The following is an 18,926-nucleotide window of genomic DNA, read 5'->3' on the forward strand; positions in this document are numbered from 1 at the left end:
CTTTGATAACAAAAAGTTTAAGTAACTTGGGGCGCTAGTAATTAACTTAAACCACACTTGTTCAAACATCTATTATATTGAGATAACAATGGCACGCCTAACACTTTGTTAGTTTTGATTGTGAGCATCAAGGCCTATACCTAAGGCCCCACAAAGGTACCTTTCAAACTAACTACAAAGCTCTCATTGCAACACATCAAGCAGAGAGATCAAGCCCCACAACACGCCAAGTGCCAATCCCCCAGGGAGCTGTGCGAGGGAAATCTTGCCCCGAACAACTACTACTACCTCCTCCTCCAAGTGAAGCAAAACGCACCCTTGAGCACCAGTTATCTCAAAATTCTTCTGAATGTTTTGCACATATATGTATATGTCTACAAGAAAACTGCAACCCCGATGACAACTCCAAGTATCAGAAGAATGCTTGTAAAAGCATTGCTGTAGAAGTCGTAGGAAGAAAAATCCACACTTGTCGAATTCAAAGATGGAGCCATAATTGCCAAGACTGCACCATGCACAAAAGAATAACAATGTTGCATCTATACAGTTGAGGTATTACTTGGATCTGTTGTAGTGATTATAGCCATTCCATTGAAGTCGCATGATGCCAAAGTCATCCCCTTCTGATGATAGTAACAGTCAAATTGCATGTGCAATCACATTATCAAGCTCGTAGCATGGTTCTCCCTGTAACAAAACTGAGCAATCCACCTGGTCAATTAGCTGCAGACTACAGTGGCATTAGATTGGCCAATTCCAAGGATCTACTCATCCAGGATAGTTATTATAACTTTAATTTCTATAGTTAAAAGTGCAACAAGCATGGTACGGTCAGTGTCATATAACCGGACATGTCGAATTCGCCGAGCTTTTAGAAGGGCTACAGCTTGCGTTGGGCGTGGCATGTCTGAGAGGTGTGTCCCTATATTCGCACCAATAAACACATCTGCACAAATGAATTCAGTCATTGTAATTATTTACGTATGTGATACATAAAACTATATTGCAAGTTTCAAACAATAACACATAAATGGAAGGAAATGAAAGCAACCATCTAGCAGAATAGTTAATTTTTTTTTCACTTTTAAACATTAATTGAATTTTAATACAGAAACCTGTTATTTTATACGCTTAGTGTTGGTACTACTGAGAACTATATAGGTACAAATATTTAATTAGATTGTTGGTTCATGGGTTGGTTTGTGACGATAATCTTCGAAAACTAGACAACTAAGGAGCTTGACTAAGCTGGAAAGAAAATTAGCCAACTTCAGGTTCCAGCACGTGAAGATTAATCAAGACAATATATACTGCATCCGAATAAAAGCATAATACCAAAATGGAGAAATGAAATTCGAAAGAATAAGTGAATCATTGTAGCTATCAACAATGTAATTGTATGTAATTGTGCAGCAACAATGGAGGAAAAATATTGAAGAGACAACCAAATAGAGAGAGAGAGAGAGAGAGAGAGAGAGAGAAAAGAGGGAAAAACAGAACGGAGGGAAAATTTCAGTTTTTTTCACATTACATTCAATGGTGATCTACCTGTCTTATAAATATAACACATTCTTAACTAACTCCAAGAGTCTCCAATACATTTGCGACACATGGCTATATCCTCCACACACACACACACATCATACACTTATATCCTAACATTCCCCCTCAATCATATGGGAGGTACTACCAAGCATAAGATTGTTACAATGAGAACTAAACAAAGAAAAACACAACCCTTTGTTAAAAATATCAGCATGCTGATCTGCAGAATAGACAAATTGCAACATAATGGAGCCTTCCTAAACACGTTCACGAACGAAATAACAATCAATTTCGATATGTTTAGCTTTGGAATGTAAGACAAGATTCATAGCCAGGGCCATGGCAGATATGTTGTTGCAGTGAAGAAGAGGAATATCATGACAAGGAATATGTAAATCCTTAAGCAACTGTTGTAACCAAACCACCTCTGCAGTGGTGGTTGCCATAACACGGTATTCAGCTTCAGTGGAGGATCGACTAATAGTGTACTGCTTGTGGTTGCCATAGCACGGTATTCAGCTTCGATGGAGAATCAACTAACAGTGTGCTGCTTCTTAGAACTCCAGGAGATAGGATTACACCCCAAAAACAGTATGAAACCTGTTGTGGACCGCCAGTCATTGGGATCACCCGCCTAATCAGCATTCGTGTAGGCTTTAATATCCAATATACCAAGTTTAAAACATAAACCAAGAGACGTGGAACCTCTAAGATATCGCAAAATGCGTTTGACAGCAACAAAATGACTATGTAGAGGCGAGTGCATGAACTGACAGACCTAATTGACTGAATAAGCAACATTCGATCGTGTAAATGTCAAATATTGAAGTGCCTCAACAATACTTCGATAAAGCCCTGGATCATGAAATGGAAGACTGCCATGATTGAGTAATTTTTGGTTGGGATGACAAGGAGTAGTACACGGCTTGCTATCCAACATGTTGGTCTTCTTGAGTAAATCAGAAACATACTTGGATTGATGCACAAGTAGACCATGAGGTTGATATTCAATTTGAAGACCAAGGAAATAGTGAAGAAGCCCTAAATCCTTCATATCAAACTCACTAGTTAACTGAGTAATCACTGCTTGAACTTGGGTCTCATTATCACCACTAAGGATTATATCATCAACATACAATAATAAGACAACCATAGATTGACCATCATGCTTCACATATAAAGAAGAATCAGCATATGAAGACTTGAAACCCAAGGTAAGAAGAAACCTGGTAAAACGTTCATTCCAAGCTCGAGGGGCCTATTTAAGGCCATACAGAGATCTGTCTAATTTGCACACAAACTCAGGATGATCAGGATCAACAAAGCCTTGTGGCTGACACATATATACCTCTTCATCAAGAAAACCATGCAGAAATGCATTTTTAACATCAAGTTGTTTCAATCGCTATCCTTTAGTTGCAGCTAAAGACAACATGAGCCTCACTGTAGTTGGCTTAACCACAGGGCTAAAGGTTTCATAATAATCAAGTCCTGCTTCTTGGGAAAAGCCTTTGGCCATTAACCTGGCCTTGTGTCGAGCAATTATGCCATCATGATGGGTTTTGATCTTGTAGATCCATTTACAACCAACCAAATTCTTGTGAGGTGGAAGAGGTACCAACGTCCACGTTTTTTGTTTAACCAAGGCTGCCATCTCCTCTTCCATGGCATTTCTCCACTCAATAGACTTGGATGCAGCTGTTCTTTAACTTGAGAAAAATCAACCTGAGCAAAAAGAACCTTTTTCTTGAAGATGCCAGATTTGGACCTGGTTTGCATCGGATAGGTATTGATCTGAGAGACTGAAACATGTTGCAGGTCGGGGACTTGAGAAACGGTGACATCAGGATTAATGTCAGATGGTTCCACAGATTGTGAAACTGTATCTACCAATGGAGAACTGGGAGTAGGAACAAGATCACCATGTATAGGAAATGAGGATTGAGTAACATTATGGTTTGAAGTAGTATTGGTAAGTGAAGGGGAACAATCAACATGGGGAAATGGAACAGGAATAAGGAAGGGATGCTGAAAGGTATTAAGATGAGTAGCCGGAGTTTGTGACACAGGTGAATGTGAACTAGTTGAATGCATTGGTAGACTGGGAAAAATATCCTCATAAAAAACAACATGCCTAGAGACAATCAACTTATGATCTATAATGGCATAACAAATATACCCTTTATATTGAGCTGCATATCCTAAAAATATGCACTGTGTGGTTTTTGGGACCAACTTATTTTGTCTATATGGTTTCAAAGTAGGATAACAAGTACACCCAAACATTCGTAGATGATCAAGTTGAGGAGGAGAGTGATACAAGACTTCAAAAGGAGAGTGCATTTTTAAGACAGTAGTAGGCATTCGATTAATAAGGTAAGTGGATGTGGCACAAGCATGAAACCAAAACTTAGAAAGAAGTGATGCTTGTTGAAGTAGGGTGATTGCAGTCTCAACTATGTGTCTATTCTTCCTCTCAGCCAACCTATTATGTTCAGGAGTATAGGGACAAGACATTTGATGCAAAATACCATTGGTTTTTAGAAACTTTTGAAGGACAGACCTAACAAACTCCCCACCCCCATCACTTTGCAACACTTTGATATTAACCGAGAAGAAATTGTGAATAAAAGCATGAAATTGAATGAAAATGTCACAAACCGCAGCTTTATTCATCATTGGAAAAATCCATGTATATCGAGTACATTCATCTATAAAGGACACATAGTATCTATGGCCTTCTATAGACATGACAGGTGCAGGTCCCCACACATCAGTGTGTATGACTTCAAAGGGTACATTAGATTTGGATGCTACTAATGGAAATGGCAATTTGCTAAACTTGCCTTTCAAGCAAGAAACACATGTTTGAGGTATGGAATTACAAGGAAAGGAAATAACTGACTTAATAAGAGCTAAATGAACTATAGAATTGGTTGGATGGCCCAATCTGCAATGCCAAAGAGTAGCATGCACTTTCTATCCAAGATATGCTGCAGGTTGAAGTTGAGGTGGTTTGAACAATGGAAGAGGGTAAACGGCATTGTTACTCAGTCCGTGGAAGAGTACCTTGTTAGTGACCTTGTCCTATAAACACACAGAAAATTCATCAACAATACATCGACAGTTATTATCTTTGCATAGCTGATACATAGAAAGTAAATGTTGAGATAAATATGGAACACAAAGCACTTTGTTTAACTGAAGCTTATGAGAAGGAGTAGTAATACAAGACTGCCCGATATGAGAGATAGGTAAACTTTCTCCATTGGCTCCAGTGACCAATTCATTTGATGGATATGGTGTAGGAGCTTGCAAATTCGACAGCTCTGAGGTTAGATGGTTGGTTGCACCGGAGTCAAGTAACCAATATTCTTGTCATGGTGCAGATGGAGAAGAATCAGTCCTTGCAGTGAAAGCTATAGGAGAAGGAGCTTGTTATGCCATAGATGGAGTGGGCATATATTGTGAAGACATATGATGCATAGGATGCTGAATTTGTGAACCAGAAGCTAGAAACTGTTGAGAGTACATAGGCTGAGACATAGGCTGAGGCATGGACATTGGTGGATTTCCCCTATCAAAACATGTGGCTGCAGTATGACCAACTTGATTGCATATTTGACAACCACACTGAAAGCAATGAAGTGTAGAATTACCCTTTTTGTCACAAATCTGACAGATTAACATAAGATTATAAGGTTGCATTGATGATGATTGAGGACTAAGATTTTGAAAATTAGCTTGAGATTGAACATTTATGGAAGTAGAACCCTGAAATCCAGCATTAAACTTTTTGCCCTTGCCTTTAAACCGGAAATTATTCCCTTGGAAATTGTTGTAAGTTCCAGATCCTATTTGTGAAACAAAGGCATATGGTCCTGGAATAGGCAACTACTAAAATTGTGTAGGCTGAGGTACTTGACCCATTTGAACCATATTAGGCATCTGAACCAACTGCGGCAGTTGAGCACCGTGCATCATTTGAGAATCGGGGAGATATTGATAAGATGGAGAGTTATTCGAAAAAAAGCCAGAGAAAGATTTTATGCGATATCCCACCGGACTCATACATAGGGCCTGAATGATTGGCATACATTGCAGTCATCAGTGGCTGTTTAAATCCCTCTTCAAGTGTTGCTTATTCAGCTTTTAACTGTGACCTGAGTTCCTTCAAAGAAACAAGGTTTTCTCTCCCTCGAATAACAACCTTTATAATATTATACTCAGGTGGTAAGCCTCTAAGAGCAACAATAACAATGTCTTCATCAGACATGTTTACACCAACTGCAGCTAACTGATTTCTGCTATCTTTGATCATTTGAAGATAAAGATCAATGGATTCAGCCCTTTTCTTAATGTTTTGTAAATCAATCTTCAGCTGTACAATACTCGTTCTAGTCATGCTACAGAATCTTTCTTTCAAGTTAACCCACATTTCCTTGGCACTTTGACAACCGATAACACATGATAGTGCAGCAGGTGACAAAGTTGCAGTAATGAGAGTCATCAAGGCTCGATCATGAATTTTCCAAACTTTGTAAACATCAGTTACAGATGAGTTATCAAAAACAGTACTAGTAGCTGTCTCAATTGCATTATATTGTGCAAGACAGGGAATAAAATCATCAAGAAACCCCATAATGCCATTGCCCTCCAAGAGCAATTCAATTTGGAAATTCCAGGTAACATAGTTAGAATCATCTAACTTGACCGTAACCGTATTTCCAACACTTGGTATGAGGGAGGAAATAGGAGATTGAGTAAGGGCTAACTGTGCAGTCGTTACCATGATTAATCACCAATGAACAATTTGTGCAAGAACCGTAAGAACGCAAAACGATCAACAATCTTCGACAAATCAACAATCAACTATGCGAAGGAAACAATCAACACCGCAATCAACATCAATATTCACAAACAGAAGTAAGAAATCATCAATCCTCAAGAAATGAACAACTCCACCAACAATCTTCGACAAATCAACAATCAACAAGTCGAAGTAACCAAGCAACACTGCAATCCACACCAAGATTCACAAATATAAGCAAGAAATCAAGAAACGCAACTGATACCTTTAACCAAAACGACGAAGTGCACCAGTATCCAAGAAGCCCCAAAAATCTAGGGTTTGAGTAGGCAACTGACTGCAACGAGAAGACAACCGACATCAAGCAACCAACACTACCGGAAGAGCGACGAAAAACGGAAGCAACGGGATCGTCAGGCGACAGCGTCAGCCATTACCGGCGATGATACCATGTCAACAATGTAATTGTATGTAATTGTGCAGCAACAATGGTGGAAAAATATTGAAGAGACAACCAAACAGAGAGAGAGAGAGAAAAGAGGAAAAAAGAGAAAGGAGGGAAAATTTCAGTTTTTTTCACATTACATTCAATTGTGATCTACCTGTCTTATAAATACAACAAATTCTTAACTAACTCCAAGAGTCTCCAATACATTTTTGACACATGGCTATATCCTCCACACACACACACATCATATACTTATATCCTAACAGTAGCCAATTGTTTCTCATGTTTCTCATGCTCAATTCAATATTGTTCTAATTGAATGACTATATATTGACTGCTTCGCTGAAGTATATGCAATTTGTTCAGTGGTATAAGATGCCACTACTAGAAAACAGGCCATAGGACACCGTTTTGGGGACACCATTCACTATCAGTATCTTTTTGAGAGTTGGTTTCACCATTGTGTATGTTTGGGCTTTTTGTTTTTTTTTTTGTTTTTTGGTAACACAGGATTATATTAATATGGGCAAAGATGCCAAAGGGAAACAAGAAAGCCTACAAAGAGGCAGCATAAACTAGGTAGTGGAAGGAGTTACAGGGAGAACGACGCCGCACCTAATGCAAAACGTCACTCCTCACACTACCCATAAACAAACCTAGTGTGGACAACGAATACCATCATTACAGAGAACATGAACTAGGGAAGATGGAGGTCTGTCCAACCAAACCACATTGCATATTTCCCTACTTCGCCACAACGCCAATAGATGCGCAGCTTTGTTAGCAACTGATGATAGTGTCATTTTTCAAATTTATAACCTATAAATTCTTTATTTTGCTTTATACATGCAAAATAATAATTATTAGATTCTTTTAATGTCAAAATAATAATTATTAAGTTTTTTAATTGTTATTATATTGTGCCAAAATCTAATCACCTCACACTCTATCTTCATTTTCCTTTTCTCCTATGTTTCCCCCCCTCTCTCTCCTACTTTCACTTTCCTCTCTCTCTTTGTTTTCACCGTCACATCTCTCTTAATTTTTTCCTCTTCCTCTTGTGTTTTTCCTTCAGAGATAAAGTTCTCTATCCCCTTTGTTTTATTTTGGATTACAAAGGAGTTGGTGAGAGTTTTTCTCTCCCGTTTGTGAGAGCTCTTCTCTCCCTTTGTGGGAGCTTCTCTCTCTCTCTCTCTCTCTTTGTGAGAGCTCTTTCCTTTTCCTCAATTTCAGATCCGATTTTGCTTTCATTCAGTTTGCTGTTTTGAGAGTTGGCGGCTTGGGCACCCGGCGTCCATCGCCGGCTTTTCTATTATGTTTTGTTTTTTTCCTTGGGTTTTTAACTTTCTTTTCAAACCTCAATCTCAACCTTGAAGCTCCTTTCTTTCAACCCCATCATTTCCATATTTCGATCAGTTACCCACCATCGCCAACACTGCATGCATCATGGTCTCTCTCTCCCCCTCTCTCTCCTCTCTTTGTATCAGATCAGGTTTGAGTTTTTTCCCACTTTGAGTTCATATCTTCTACAATCTGAATGTATATTTTCAGATCTCGCCTGGGTCTCCTCTGCATGCAATTTTTTGTTAATTCGTACGATGGATCGTTGTTCTGCAGTGAAAAGTGTTGAGTACAAAAAGGTTTGGCATTGAGGAGGATGCACAGAGAGGCATAACTATTCCGTTTTCGCTATAATCATTTTCCTTTTATTTTTTCATTCTGACTAAAAATTTAATTTTTCGTTGCTTTTTAAGTAAATTATGATGTTTATTTGTGGTTTTGTTGCGTTGTTAACTTTTTTGACAGAAAGAAAGAAGTGCAGAAGATGATTTAACAATCGGATCTTAAGTGATTTATTTAGATATGAACTATGAAGTTCTTATAGAGGTAGATTTAGTTGTTTTTATACTATTTTAAATTTAGTATGATTAAGTGATATTATCTTACAAGTTTTTATTATTTTTAATTTATAATTTTGCCCAGGTTGTTCAACAACACTACCGATGGAAGATGGAGGGAAGTATACTATGAAATTGTAGGACTTGATTGCAAGTTTGTCTTTGGAGGACTTGATTGTAGAAATAGTGGCGTTTGTTACAATGGAGATGTTTACATGGGACATGGATTCTTATTCAGTGGCTGCATGATGGCTACTGTCAGTGCTCTTTCATCTTAAATCCACACCAATGGAAAGGGTGTGCTATAGCTAAAATTCTTCTAATGTCCATTAGGACCAGCCAATTGTTTTTCCTATTGAAACTTTAGTAAAACATCATGCTCACCAAAGTGGACAAATTCAGGCATTTTGTTTGATCTGTTTCTAAAAGTTTAAGAATCCTATCCCTCCACGATCATTGGGTGCTTCATTGAACATAATCAAATAGAACATCATAACATGAACACTCGTATGGACCAAGAAAACCTTGACATAGATCATGATGATAGGTCACCTGTTATGATGATAGCACCATTGAATCAATACAACACTCTGTTTCCACTTGATGGTAATTATGCAATAGAGTAAAAGACAATTCACATTTAAAATTTAAGTTCAATGTAGAAATAATTTGAACTTTTCTTTTTTGGAATATTCTAATATAACCTTGTATGCATGCTTTTGTTTTTGAACATGCTTGGCTACTTACAGATATGTAGTAACTTTTACTCAAAACTCTTCATGTTCGAATTATAAATGTTTGCTTATGATTAAAACCGTTCATATTATAAATCGCTCAATAAAGATCATCTCGGTAAAATATGAATTAAAACTAAAGTTGTTTAGTCAATCTATTGTAACAAACACAAAGACGGTTCGTAATACTTTTACCAATTTCGTTCACCTGTTTTTATACAGTTCGATGATTAAACAACTTTAGTTTTAATTAATTTTTTTCTGCAAAATATAATCTTTATAAAATAATTTATAATATAAACGATTATAATTATAAATACAAAATTCTATAGATCGTCAACAAACAATTTTAAGTAAGATTCTTATTAAATCCTTTGAATAACGAAGTATTATTCTTTGGTTTTTTTTTTTTTTGGCAAAACGAAAACGAAGGTGCCTTTCCTAACACAAACTATGGTGGCGGGATAAGGCTGACGTCATATTGAATGTCCACTGGATATGAACCGTCTTTTTGTTGTTGTTGAAAATACCGGATATGCATCGTTGAATTGAATCATTCCGTTTCGTTTCTCTGCAATTGCTTTGCGGTGGCTTTCGTTAACCGACCGGCGCAACCACCTCAAAGTCTCTGACTTCTCTTTCTCTTTCTCTCGCCCTTTCTCTCTCTCTCTCTCTCACGGAACACAGCTGAGCTGAAAACCTGAAAGCAGCAGCTCCACCTCCAGGCTTCCAATGGCTTCCATCAACCCCTATTGCTCCTCAACGGCTCTTTCCCCTTCTCCGTAAGCCTCTCTCTCTCTTCGTAATTTGATTTGAATAATTACAGTGATCTGAAATGTGAATCCTGAAATTGATGAAGATTATGGAGGTTTTTCGTGTTTCAGAATAGGGGCATTGTATGTAATGTCTGTTTAATGTTCAAATCTTCATATGGGAGAGATGAATTGACATTACACTGATCAAGGTGCTTAATGGAAATTGGAAATTCATTGTTTAGTTCAGAAATTCTTAGTTTTGTAACCCTGAATTGGGATTTAGAATTTAGGGAAATATTAAAACCCCACTATTATGAACATTTTTTTATCCATGCACCCCCTAAAATTTTCCATTTATCTTTCGGTCCCAGATTTGAAATCTGGGCGCTCAAGTGTTGATTAGCGGCCTAATAAAATGCGTAGGTACGTAGAGAAGGTCGTGTGGAATAACTTTTGTAATTGGGCCAACTGGTTAATTTGAGTCGAAACGCTGAAAAACTAGCTGTCAGTGAAGATTTCTGGAGTGTAATTAGAATAGCAAGTATGATAATGAAGGTAAACTATAAAAAAGACAAGTGTCTGAGTTCGGGATGGATAAGAAAGATCTATTTTCTAGAGGGTAAAAGAATAGAAATATATGAAAGTGAGGGTAAACTATACTTACCCCTCAACGATTTTGGTTAAGAACTATGGGTTTTATGACCTAATTAATAAATTTATATGTGATTTAAGGTTAGCAGGTAAACACGGTTTATCAAAAATGCTGTTTGCACAATTGAGAAACTCTTCTCCTATGCTAGGTTCGTTCTGAAATTGTAGACCCTTCCCCCTTGGTTTATGTATACATGTCTAATTAATTTTATCTTCAGAGGGCACACTATTCTATATCCTGGGACTTCGCTTGCAGCAAATGGGCGATTATCCGGTTTTGTCACACCGAGTGTATCATGGAAATTGTTCTTTCATTCCAAGGGATCAATTAAGGCAAGAGCTTTGCTGGGAGAAGATGGTCTCCTGTCTTACCCAAATGGCAACCCAACTGGGAGTGAAATACAACCTGATGCATTAGGTTTCGGAACAGTTTCAGCAGAAACAACCCCAACGTTTAGTGGGTTCTCTTCTGAAAATGATGAAGGTGATCTAGATCACCCTATACATGGATTTTCTTCCATTCCAGAGGCCATTGAAGATATACGTCAAGGCAAGGTTGGCCATTTTCGCATTTATTTCTGTTGGAAAATTAAGGAATAAATTTACTCTTTTTTTTTCTTGTGCTTAATTTTTCTGGAGGTGGATAATATAGCAGATCATTAATTCGAGAAAATATTGCAGATGGTTATCGTTGTAGATGATGAAGATAGAGAAAATGAGGGAGATCTTATAATGGCAGCTTCCTTGGCAACACCAGAAGCTATGGCATTTATTGTCAAGCACGGAACTGGGATTGTTTGTGTGAGCATGAAAGGAGAAGACTTGGAGAGGTTGCAACTTCCACTTATGGTGACACAGAATGAAGAAAAACTTTGTACGGCATTCACTGTCTCAGTGGTATGTAGTTAAACTTTCCATTAAATTAAACCCAATTATGCATATTGAGATGTGCGATTAGGAGAGGAACAATGACCTTATCAGGATCACAGGCTTCTTGTTCCATGTATTTTACAATTCTGGTCAGTAACTGCATCCGAGGTTGTTGGATCTCTCAATGGCTGGGGAAAGAGTGAAAAGGATATTGTATATACGTAGCTGGATTTTGACTCAATATTTTTTAGGGACAGTGGAGCTGACTAGAATTGGTATTGCCAACCTTGTCTTTGTCTTAGGATTGGGTAGTAAAAGTGTAAACTATTACTTTATTGATTATATACCTGTTTTGTGAATTATATTAACTCTTATGTAGATGACCCCAATGTATTGGACTCCATAGGATGCAAAACGTGGTACGACAACTGGTGTTTCTGCTCGTGATAGAGCTGCAACAGTCTTGGCTCTTGCATCAAGAGATTCAACACCTGAAGATTTCAACCGCCCAGGACATATCTTTCCCCTAAAGTACAGAGAGGGAGGAGTTCTAAAAAGAGCCGGTCACACTGAAGCTTCAGTTGATCTTGCTATGTTGGCTGGGCTGGATCCAGTAGCAGTTTTATGTGAAATTGTGGATGATGACGGTTCTATGGCTAGGTTACCAAAGCTTCTTGAATTTGCAAGGGCAGAAAACTTGAAAATTGTTTCCATTGCTGATTTGATAAGGTACTCTGAATGATTGTGTCTGGACATTATGAGTTCAAAGTGTACTAGCTGTAGTTACCAAATAAATCCTTAATACTTGACTAGTTCAAAGATGACTACACACAACTGTTTCATTAACTGAATAAAGGTTATTACATATTTTTTTGGGTCATTCTGCAATCCTCAAGTTAGCATCTATGAGTGAGTGAAGAATGTTTATTTGACAGCTTATATATACTTTAAATAATTATAACTTCTATTTCTTTCATTCAGCTAAGAATGGTTTAAGGGCTGTCCAAAAACCTTGCCCTCTTTTCTTTCCTTTTCTTCAAAAGGCTAACTTTTTTGTGAAGTAATGAATTAATGTTATTGTTACTTCTTGGTATACTTCTGTTAGGACAAGTAAATATTAAATGTTGATTTTTGTCATGTTCTTCAGATTTAGTGTAAGAAATTCGAATTACGATGTCTGTGAATTGTAACTTTCAGATATAGAAGGAAAAGAGATAAGTTGGTGGAGAGGGCTGGAGTTGCACGCATACCCACAATGTGGGGGCCATTTGAAGCCTACTGTTATAAATCATTGCTCGATGGGATTGAGCACATTGCTATGGTTAAAGTAAGCAAATCATTGACATAGAGTATTCTCCCCTTAAAACTATCTAACCTTCATTATCCGACACCCGTCATAAATAGCCGTTGGTTGGAATTCTTCCCTTAGTGGATTGTTTTGCCATCTTTGTTCTGTAGAATTCTCCTGGTGTTAGCATTCTACTTTGTGGGTGTTTGGTTGACTTAGTTACCTGCGATTATTTTTGTAGATATTATTTTTGCTCACTTCTTAGAGCTCATTTTTTTAGTATATATACCAGATGTTGTGTACTTGATTTCTTAGGATGAATTTATGGAATCACTTATTTGGGAGTCCTCAGATATGAATCTAGCAAGAAAACTTCAGAAAAATGACAGAGATGACATGAAAGGCCCTTGAGATGATATATCGATTATCGACAAGTGGCTCTAGGATAATACCCCTAAACGTGAAAAGTTTATATCAATTAATCATGAGGCTTGCACCTCATGCTTTTAAGTCTTTGCTTCATATTATTGGCAGTGTCTTGTCATGAACAGTCATCCGTTGTGAGCAAATGAACTTGAGATATTACAACTGTTCAATGATCAAAGTTTTTTATGCTACAAGGAATCATTTGTTGTCATGTAATTATCTTTATTCAACTAGCTTATAGATACCTGTTATAGTTTTCTTTATTGACAGCTCCTGGAACCCTTCAGGGATATTATCTTTATCCAATGAAGGATCTGCCAGAAGGGTTGAAACTTGAAAGCTAAGTTAGAGGAAGGTAATCTTAGGTTATATTTTTCTATGGGAGATTGCACTTACGTCTTCCTGCTCAAGACTCCACAGTTTTCTAGCTGGATGTGCAATTGTCTATCCTCCACCATCTACCACCTAATTATGTTTAGCTTGTTTCTGTATCCTAAGTTTCTTTTCAGACTCTATTTGATGATGGATTTAAGAATATAGTTTTTATTTATTGAGGGATAAGGAAGAGCTTTGAAATTATGTTTATTTTATTTAATGTTTTATTTTGTGGAATTAGAATTGTGGGTAGCTGTTTATCTACCTGTTTTTCTAATAGTTTAGGGTTTTATTTATCATGTTATCTCAATACTTTATGAGGACATGTAAGGTACTTTGTTTTCATGGGATTGCCTTCACTGAAAGCCCTCATTGTAATAGGATTTCAGACTTTGGCATATTGGTGTGATAATAAAGAAACAGGTTGTCATACCCCCTAATTGCCTCTCATTATCCTTCTGTTCAACATCTTTCCCATCTTCTTTTCTCTCCTTTCTACTGCATCAATTTCTCTCCCTTCCTACATAAATTCATATCACAACAATTTTTGTCCTACTATCTTTCCATAGCGTGGTTGTATTCTGTATCACAATTTCATATAACTAGTTGGGAGATACACTAAATTGTGAGGGTTGGATGAAAAGTAAAACAATATTCTTTGGTTGATCAATGTTTATTCCTGTAAGTAACTATTTGCAGGATTTTAAAATGTACAGGGTGAAATTGCTGACGGGCAAGAAATACTTGTGAGGGTACACTCTGAGTGCCTCACTGGTGACATATTTGGGTCAGCCAGATGTGACTGTGGAAACCAGCTTGCACTTGCAATGAAGCAAATTGAAGCAGCTGGTAGGGGTGTTTTGGTGTATCTCCGTGGACATGAAGGTAGAGGAATTGGTTTGGGTCACAAGCTCCGAGCTTATACACTGCAGGATGCTGGGCGTGACACTGTTGAAGCCAATGAGGAGCTGGGATTACCTGTTGATTCTCGCGAGTATGGCATAGGTGCACAGGTACTGGTTTCTTAGCAGTAAATCATATCATCTGTGTCATCATTTTCAGCATTGCATATCTTTTCTTGTAGATGTATTGACATATTGTTAAAATTGTTGCTTACATGAGCCTTTCATTCACTAGAAAATTGTCCCTTTCTTGGCTGACCGGATTGCAGAATTGATTCGATCCCATTGTAATAAATTTTGCTAGTTGTTGGGGATCTACAAAGGATCGGGATTCATTTATGGACAATGGATTTAATTGCCTTATATAGTGTCTAGAACATTAAATCTATAATTACTTTGATTTAGATGTGAATCCATAAAATACTGTGTAGTTTTTTCATCACATTCTAGTTCCTTTCTCATCACCATGTTGGAAACGTTTTGGCGTCGGGGCTGGGAATCTTCTGCTTCAGGTCTTTTGAGTTGGTTACTGTTATCAAATTGTTATTTGAATTACTTTCTTGTGACTATATGTTGATATTTATAATTGTTACACTAATGCTTTTAAGGCAGATTTGCATATAGATTTTCCTAGGCTTGTTTCTTGAAACAATCTCCCATAGTGTAAGGTGGATTGTCTTGATATCTAAATTCATGACTAAATTCTTTCGCAGATACTACGAGATCTAGGTGTTCGAACAATGAAGCTGATGACGAACAATCCTGCAAAATATATTGGTCTCAAGGGTTATGGTTTGGCCATTGCTGGCAGAGTCCCATTGTTGGCACCAATAACTATGGAGAACCAGAAATACTTGGAGACTAAACGGGCAAAAATGGGGCACATCTACGGTTCAAAAAGTAATGGTCATGTAAACGGCACAATCGATGAAAGTAGTTCGAAAATTGACAACGAATCTAATGGTGTCCCCGGGACGTGAAAAAAATGTCGGTTTCAGCTCCTCAACCGGGGATTCAGGTGGGTAGCTGATTCTCTGATGCTGAGATAATATTCATGGCTATCACATTCTTTCCTACGTTGTTATTTCTCTCGTCAAGATCACGGGAGAAACTTACATGCATTCTGTTGTATGCGACATCTCTCGCATTGGTAACATCAACGTGAGTGGATTTTTTGTTGTTGACATGTTGCAACTTTCGTCGTTGCCACACCTTATTAATGTGTTTTTATTTCCAAATACAAATAGAAGCATCAAGTTGAATGTTTATTATTAAAGTTTTGTCGGACTTGATCGTATATGAAATGTTTGTTATTCACCCCTTAAATGGTCATACAGAGAGTTTTTAATAATTTCCTAGTAACTGCTAATGGTAGGTAGTGCTTTCTTCTTTTGTTCATTGTGTTCCGAGCCCAAGCTCTCTCTCTTCTCCATATAGTTTAGATGAATTTACATTTGCCAAAATTGATCTCCATCGTCTCTTAATCTTATTGCTTTGCTACATCTAGCATAGCATGATTCTCAATTGACGTAACATCCCAAATCAAAGTTTCGGTGCAATAATCATACTACAAATTCAGCCCAAGGAATCGGTTTTAGACTCAAGAGCCCCATATCACTACGAACCATTTTCAAAGTGGTTCGTTCTAGTTTTCTTTTCATTTCAACGTTCTAGTTTGATCTTGTGATTTATGTTTTTTTTCGCAATAACTCGACTAAAATAAGCTTTTATGCGATTTATTTCTTATTTATTTAGCATAAAAACGAATTACGACACAATCTTTCGATTATATATTAGATTAGCAATGAGAAATAACGTTGGATCAAACCCAGCTTTCATTGTACAGAATTTTTTTTTGCCGATCTCGTGTTCGGGGCATGACAAAATGGTATCAGAGCATAGGTATTCGACAACCTTGGACAAAGCTGTGGTCTCATTTGGATAAGTTGGTACAATGGAACTAGAATTTGGGTACTTAGGCCATCTCCAACCGAAGGGGCTATGTTTAGCCCCCGTCAAAGTTATAACCCTGCAAAAAATTAGTTTCTAATGAATAGTGTCATACCATATTTATATATCATTTCCAACCGAATGAGCTCTTTTTTAGCCCCTCAATAATTTATTTTTTAAGTTTGTTCTTTAATTTAATTGGTCAATTGAATTAAACTACCATATTAAAATAAGGTTTCCGGATATATTTTGAGTGTCACATGTCGCTAAATGAATAAGTCTCTTGATTTCTTATCTTTATATAATCTCAATAATTTTTCATATATGATTTCAAGTGACTAGGGTGGAGATTGTGTTGTTATTTGTTAAATGTTGTTTTAAGTTTCATGTTGTTTAAGTTTAATGTTATTTAATGTTATTAAATGCTTTAATTTTAGGGAACTTTAACGAAAAGCACCTGGTACTGTTCACTTTAACGAAAAACCACATTTTTACACTAAAAAGTCAATCTTGGTACTATTCACTTTACCCTTTATTTTGTCATTATCATTAAAACTCAAAGTTTTCAAACCTTTTTCATTAGTTTTCCTTTAATTTTAATACAACTTCATTGAAATACAATACCTTAAATATTATAGTACAACAACTTAATGATGTGAGAAATGGTGTAGAAATGATGGAAGAGGTAAGATAGTATGGAATGGTGAAAATGATATGAGAAATGGTGTAGAAAATACTTGGGTATTTATAAAAATAAATAAAATAAATAAAATTCCAAAATCCAACGGCTACATGACATCAGCTAACGTCATGTGACTGTTGGTTGCAGCAAACTGGGCCCTTGAAACGGGCTGGCTAGCTGGCTGCATTTGTCCAACCCGATGGCCATCAGGCTTCTCTTTGGCCCAGTGGGTCCCTTTCTCCGTTGGCCCCTCCATTAGAGATGGTTGTTTTTTTCTCATTTCAAGCTATAGCATAGACTATAGCCCTATGACCTAATCTGTTGGAGATGGTCTTAGAACTTTGTATGTTAGTGGTTGTTGATACTTGACTTGTAGTATTAGTTTTGAGTTCCTTAGAGTGAGGATACTTGGTTAATGTGTAGTAATATGGGTGGCTAGAAAGTACTGTATTTCGTTTCAATCGTTTAAGTTATAAATGAATAAGCATGTTGGTAAAACGGTTTTATGTACAGGTTATTTTATACAAATTACATAATATGTTTACCATACACAAAACTATTTTGTATAGTATTATAGTTCAACTAAATTGATATTTGATTTGAGTGGTGGTATATTAGTAACCCAAGTACTTTGATTAGTTAGAGTCTTGTGATTTGCTTATACTTGTGAATAGGATTTTATCAAGGTTGTGAACTCTTGTAATAACGAGTTGGAGCAATGCTTTGGAGTTCAGGTAGGAGCAATATGGCAGACTTTTACGGAGATTGATTATATTAAATTTCATGGAATTCTATATTTTTTTTATCTCATTGATTGAATACTCTTGTTGAGTGTTACTTGGATATGTGTACATCATTGTTTTGTTGGATGTCTGTTAGTTACTATGGAATTACTCTTGGTTGAGAATATATTTTGGAACATGTGAATGATAAAATGAAAGGAATTGTGAATCATTCATGATGTGTCTTGTGGTTGGAGATTCAAATTTGTGAAAGGAATTGTGGAAAAAGGGTAATGGAAATGATCTTTTGTGTGGTTGAGCCTAGTGTTCTAAAAGTCGGCCTAGGCAGCCGCCTAGGCGCTAAACGGTAAAGGTTGATCCGATTTAGGGCAAACCGTTGATGAAAATCGAGGAGGGTTTAGGCGGCCGCCTAGGCGCTTTCTAGGCGGTTTAGGCGGTGGTAAGCGGCCAGTCTAGGTGGTCCATGATTTTGAAATCTCGTTGTTGATTCTGCACTTTCGTCGTGAATTGTAGGCTTTCTTCATCCTTTCGCATTCACATCTCTCACAATCACTGCATCTCCCAGACTTGCATCCCGTTGCATCTACGTTACATCTCTGCACCATCTTGCGTCGCATCTCTCACTATCTCACCGCACCTGGTTTGCAGCTTCAGAGGGAGAACAAGAGGGCAATGGGTTCACGTACGCTTCTGTTTTTATCAAAGAGGTGTTCACTTCAAGGAGTCATGACATGCCCGACCCTGATATTCTCCAAACACCAGGGTAGGCACATGCTGGCTGACACCGGATGCGACTAAGCCATATTAGGATGCATGAAACTAAAAACAATTAACCTACATAAATAAAAC

General features: G+C 37.2%; 1 protein-coding gene across 1 annotated transcript; it reads left to right on the plus strand.

Annotated features, from left to right (window-relative positions):
- Positions 1-9,868: 9,868 nt before the first annotated feature.
- Positions 9,869-16,019, plus strand: LOC126628452 (bifunctional riboflavin biosynthesis protein RIBA 1, chloroplastic-like). Its single transcript, XM_050298145.1, has 7 exons — positions 9,869-10,217; positions 11,060-11,396; positions 11,523-11,738; positions 12,118-12,440; positions 12,909-13,038; positions 14,517-14,813; positions 15,416-16,019. Exons 1-7 carry the CDS (start codon positions 10,168-10,170, stop codon positions 15,680-15,682), a joined length of 1,620 nt encoding a protein of 539 aa, XP_050154102.1. The 5' UTR covers positions 9,869-10,167; the 3' UTR covers positions 15,683-16,019.
- The last annotated feature ends 2,907 nt before the right edge of the window (positions 16,020-18,926 follow it).

This window comes from Malus sylvestris, chromosome 1 (genome assembly GCF_916048215.2).
Source record: "Malus sylvestris chromosome 1, drMalSylv7.2, whole genome shotgun sequence".
NCBI classification, from domain to species: domain Eukaryota; kingdom Viridiplantae; phylum Streptophyta; class Magnoliopsida; order Rosales; family Rosaceae; genus Malus; species Malus sylvestris.

Excerpts from the sequence above, each read along its gene's own strand:
- LOC126628452 (XM_050298145.1), top strand. The coding sequence starts at position 10,168 with ATGGCTTCCATCAACCCCTATTGCTCCTCAACGGCTCTTTCCCCTTCT. Across the intron at positions 10,218-11,059 it reads ACGGCTCTTTCCCCTTCTCC|AGGGCACACTATTCTATATC; the intron begins GTAAGCCTCTCT and ends TTTTATCTTCAG. Across the intron at positions 11,397-11,522 it reads AAGATATACGTCAAGGCAAG|ATGGTTATCGTTGTAGATGA; the intron begins GTTGGCCATTTT and ends AAAATATTGCAG.